General features: G+C 56.3%; 1 protein-coding gene across 1 annotated transcript; it reads right to left on the reverse strand.

Annotated features, from left to right (window-relative positions):
* Positions 1-1011: 1011 nt before the first annotated feature.
* Positions 1012-3438, reverse strand: LOC135917969 (endothelin-converting enzyme 2-like). The gene has a single exon (XM_065451614.2). It carries the CDS (start codon positions 3436-3438, stop codon positions 1012-1014), a length of 2427 nt encoding a protein of 808 aa, XP_065307686.1.
* Between the last annotated feature and the right edge of the window lie 1185 nt (positions 3439-4623).

A 4623-nucleotide genomic window follows, 5' to 3' on the forward strand; every position in this document is an offset into this window, starting at 1 on the left:
GGGAACCACCGTAAGATTGCGTGAACGGTGATATTATTGTTGTCGTTCCTCTTCACAAGTGGCACATACCCATACACGTGGTATCGGGCAAGAACTGGGCGGTCTGCGTTAGAGAAGTTTAGAAAAAAAAATACCGGTGAAGGATGTGTCCGAGTGTCACGTCCCAGGTATGCCTGACATCTTTTGCTTCTTTCACTTACGCTATAGAAAGATTATGCGCTCTTCTTACAACATTTGGAGCTGCAGATTCACGCGACGGGATGCACTGTCGATTCAGTGCGCAGACGACCGTGACGAATAATGTCGGAGTTTATGCTAGCTCGTTCATTATGATAGAAGGTTCGCAGCGCAAAAGAAGACTAGTACTTAAGGGGCACACATTGAAGCAGGACCAATGGCTGTGACGAACGCTTACAACTGAATGTTTCATCATGTGAAACCACATTTATAGATGTCGTTATACGACGTCGGAACGTCGGACCTTCTATTTTTCACGAAACAAGGTCTACATGGTTTGTAATTAAGTACGAAAAACAGTACCCTTGTAACTTTGTGCAAGCTTATCTTGTAAGAAGGTGACTATAATGCCTGAATTAACATTGTGACGTCGTACTGACGTCAACGGCGCTACGCTCTAGTCGCGAAATTCAAGTTTGGCGTTTTATCTGCCATAACAAACATTAGTTTGCCAAGTTCATGGCTGGTTTCGTGCTCCACGCCGTGAAGTATGAATGCGCTGCCCCAAACTTGCCGCTCCTCACGTTTACAATTTCCCGTTTGCCGTCTGCACGTGACTTGGCTGCAGCAGGTCAAAACCGCGACGCCTCGAGAAACGCGCGCGTACTGCATGCAAGCACGCAGACAGTATCATTTGGACAAATGCGCTTCTTTAATTGCGCGTCAACTTTGCGTTAACTGGAGCACGGAATGCCCCTGAGCTTTCTCCCCCGGACGTTTTCTAGGCGATTAAAAAAAAATAAAAAGGTTATAAAATCTGGCATGAAGGGCCAGTCAGAACATGTGCCTTCCGAAGGGCGTCGGCTGCAGCGACAAGGGATCGTCGCCATCGCCCCCGAATCTACGGCGCGTCGTCGGCGCAGGCGGTCGCACAGACGTCGCCGGGACGGCGACAGGCGCCGGCTGCTGTCCCTCGAAGAAGCCACAGCGCGTCGCCGGGTTCATGGCGGATGCGACCGGACAAGCGAAAGCCCCGGCGAAGCCGCGGAAGTTCTTCAGCGGCAGAGTGCAGGCCAACCGCTGCCTGTCCGTAGGCTCGCGGGCGCACGACGCCTGGCAGAAGGATACGAAGAAGGCCTGGTCTTCCGAGAGGCCCATGAACGTTGGCGGTCGCCGCTTCAGCAGCAGCCCGCGCCGGTTGCCCTCACTCATGGATCGCGTCGCGTTGAAGGCCGCGTACGCTATCTCAACGGCCGCGAGGCCTTCGAAGAAGGACTCGACGCTGTCAGGACCGGCCGCGCGGCAAGCGGTTCTTCGCTCGTACTCCCTGTACGACGCCTTGCCCCACCAGAGACCGGAGGTCGAACCGCGGCCGTCCACAAGGACGCCCCGTGGGTCGAACGCCCTAGACAGGGCGGCGGCGTACTGTGCTCCCAGGGCCCCCATATTGACGGCGCGGCCTCCTCCCTGGACGAAGAGGGGGCTGCGAAGACCGTGCATCGAGACGGCCAGTTCGTTCGGGAAGTAGTGGTACTTGAAGAGGGCCCGCTGCTGAGACTGCAAGTCCTCGGAGTAAAAGAAGAAGGCGTTCTCCGCCTCGGTTCCTTTCTGCTCCTTCTTCGTTGCTATAAGCGCCCTGCGCGCGGCCAGGGAGTCGAGCCAGAAGCGTAGCATGGGGATGCCGGAGCCGCCGGGCTCCGGGAAGTGCTCCAAGACTGCGTTCACAGCGGAACCGTTCAGGTAGGCATCCGGCGGCCACAGCGTGACGTTGACGCGCCGCAGCTTCTCTACGGCTGCCACTCGGCTTTCGCGGTCTATCCAGGGCGTCCTGAGGAACAGGTTGATCGCTGTCTGCGTGACGGTCATCAGGAGGCTGTCAACCGCAGTGCGCACAGACACCGGGTAGTTAACGCCCACGTAGCCGGAAAGGAAGGCGAGTCCAAAGGCCCTTTGCGCTGCCCAAAAGCAGTCGGCGCGCCGGGTATCAGCCTGTGACTGGGTCGTCGCGACAGGTCGACCCGGAAGCGCCGGGTCTGCCATCCATCCGAGCAGCTGCACGAGAGACCATCCCAGCTGGTAGAGCACCGCATCTATGGACAGAGAGCCCAGAAGAGTGTCTACGGCCTGCAGCAACTTGACGTTTGTGGCCAGGACGCGGTCAGCCTCGGACACCCTAACGCCGTTGAGCTTTCTCAGGTGCCAGTTGAGCAGCGTGCTCCATTGGGCGGGGGTCAAGCGAGGCGTGGCCAGCTTTTGAATCTCCTTCAGCGGGAAGGCCATCTCGATCTGGCCACCGCTTGCGGCGTCAGACAGGGCACTGGCGATCGTCGACTCATCGTGGCGCAGATCCTCGACGTCCTTGTCGCTGATGGGCACGAAGTTGTTCGTTCTGAGGGCGTCGTAGAAGCGGCGCACGCGGGCTTTGTACTCCTTGCGCGACACTGCGGCGTCTAGCGCCTTTTTCCAGCCGCCGGAGACGATGCCGTGCGAGACTCTTACGAGACGGCGGGTGACTCTGCTTCCTGGTGACGGGGCGGAGGGAGGAGACACTCGTACCGAGAACCATAGGCCGAGGTTCCAGTTGAGGTCCAGGTCCAGAAGAACGTCCAGGGGTTGATGTGCAGCGGGTACCGACGTGATCCGATCGGGCCAGGACAGCGACCGGTTGGCGAGGAACTCTCTCAGAGTGGCCACGTCCGCTGCGACGTCCCCGCCGCGCTGCAGACAGAAGTGGTACGCGCGTTCGGCGCGGTTGCGTTGTCCGGGGTGGGCATTGTTGGCTTGTGCGGCGGCTCTCCCGCTAGGCAAAACGGTTGCCGTCCTGCCCTGTCCGTGCGGCTCCAACGTCGGCGTGGCTGGTGCTTCTAGGTACCGAATGGCGTCTAGCTGGGCTACGTCCAAGAGGTCTCGGAAGGCGGTTTGCGCCGCGCTGACGCGCGGCTGCCAAGAGCCACAGGCGAAGCGGTAAAAGTCCTCGCACGGCGAATTGGTCCGGTTCAGCGAGTCTCTAAGCCTGCGGAAGTGAGCCAGGCACAGCTGTGACTGGCAGGTGTTCCAGGAGCCCCTTCCTACGTCACCTAGGGTGTCGCCGTTGCTCCGTAGGTAGCGCAGCACCGACAGGCCGATGGTGATTGCGCTCAGCGTCAGCACCACGCCCAGGGACGAGGACGCTATGGGACCGAGACCTCCCGCACGCCCCCGCCTATCTTGCTCGCTCGATGGAGTCTCATCGGACCTGTGACGCGTCGTTTTCGGCAGCATGGCTGTGACACTTGCCGGCTACTTGTAGATGAAGCTTGCTTGCTTTCTCCTTTCTTGTGCCTTCTCTTCCGGCGCTTTTTCCTACTAGCGCGCGCCGCAAATGAGCACGAGATCCACCAAGCTTCTTCTGTTTCTTCATAACCTCTTATAGTTACGGCAGGTACCACAGCGGGGTATCGACAAAAAACAGTTTACACCCTTTGGCTTGCCCCTTAATTCTGCCACACAACAATAATCGCCATCTGCCTTGGTGCGTTTCCTTTCTTGAATACGCCGCACCCGCCGTGGTTGATCAGTGGCTATGGTGTTGGGCTGCTGAGCACGAGGTCGCGGGATCGAATCCCGGCCACGGCGGCCGCATTTCGATGGGGGCGAAATGCGAAAACACCCGTGTGCACGTTAAAGAACCCCAGGCGGTCGGAATTTCCGGAGTTCTCCTCTACGGCGTACCTCATAATCAGTAAGTGGTTTTGGCACGTAAAACCCCAGGAGGAGGAATAAGCTTTTATTGTAGAACCAGCACTTTATGATGGCCGGGCCTTACACCCCAAGGGTGCAACCGTTTTAAGAGTGTAGTGTAAGAGTGTAATCTCTTAGACAAAGGTACAACCTTTGGGGCGTATCTCTGCCACACAACAATAATCTTCATCTGCCTTGCTTGCGCTTCCATTCTTGAAAACGCCATGCCCGCTGCTTTGCTGTCGGGAATGCTGTAGGTCACGTTGATAACGCGCATGCCGTTCGTTTCTGGGAGGTACCGGGCTCGCAACGCTAAATAAAGGAAATACGGACAAGACAGATGACGTTTATCGTTGTGTGGCAGGGTACAACCCAAAGGGTGTAATTTTATTTTAGATTGTATTGTTTGGTGACAAGATAGAACTGAGAGAGTGTAAAATTTTTTTTAGTGTATAATTTATCATGCGCACTGTCTTTTTCACGTCCAGATAACTCAATGTTGTTGCAACGCGGGTTAAAACTTGCCGTAATGTTCCACCAGAACTTCTGCTTTCTTTTCTGCGCAAAGTCTCTTCGCTTAGGAAGTGTGACTGATGTCTCAGTTGGTTACTAACGCAGCGCAGGCGCTAACACATGACAACGAAACTAATGTGAACGAATGTAAAACGATACCGAAACTGAATTACGCGATACAGAAACTGAAAATAGTGGCGGCGCTGCGGTCAG

Source organism: Dermacentor albipictus, chromosome 9 (genome assembly GCF_038994185.2).
Source record: "Dermacentor albipictus isolate Rhodes 1998 colony chromosome 9, USDA_Dalb.pri_finalv2, whole genome shotgun sequence".
Taxonomy (NCBI): Eukaryota; Metazoa; Arthropoda; class Arachnida; order Ixodida; family Ixodidae; genus Dermacentor; species Dermacentor albipictus.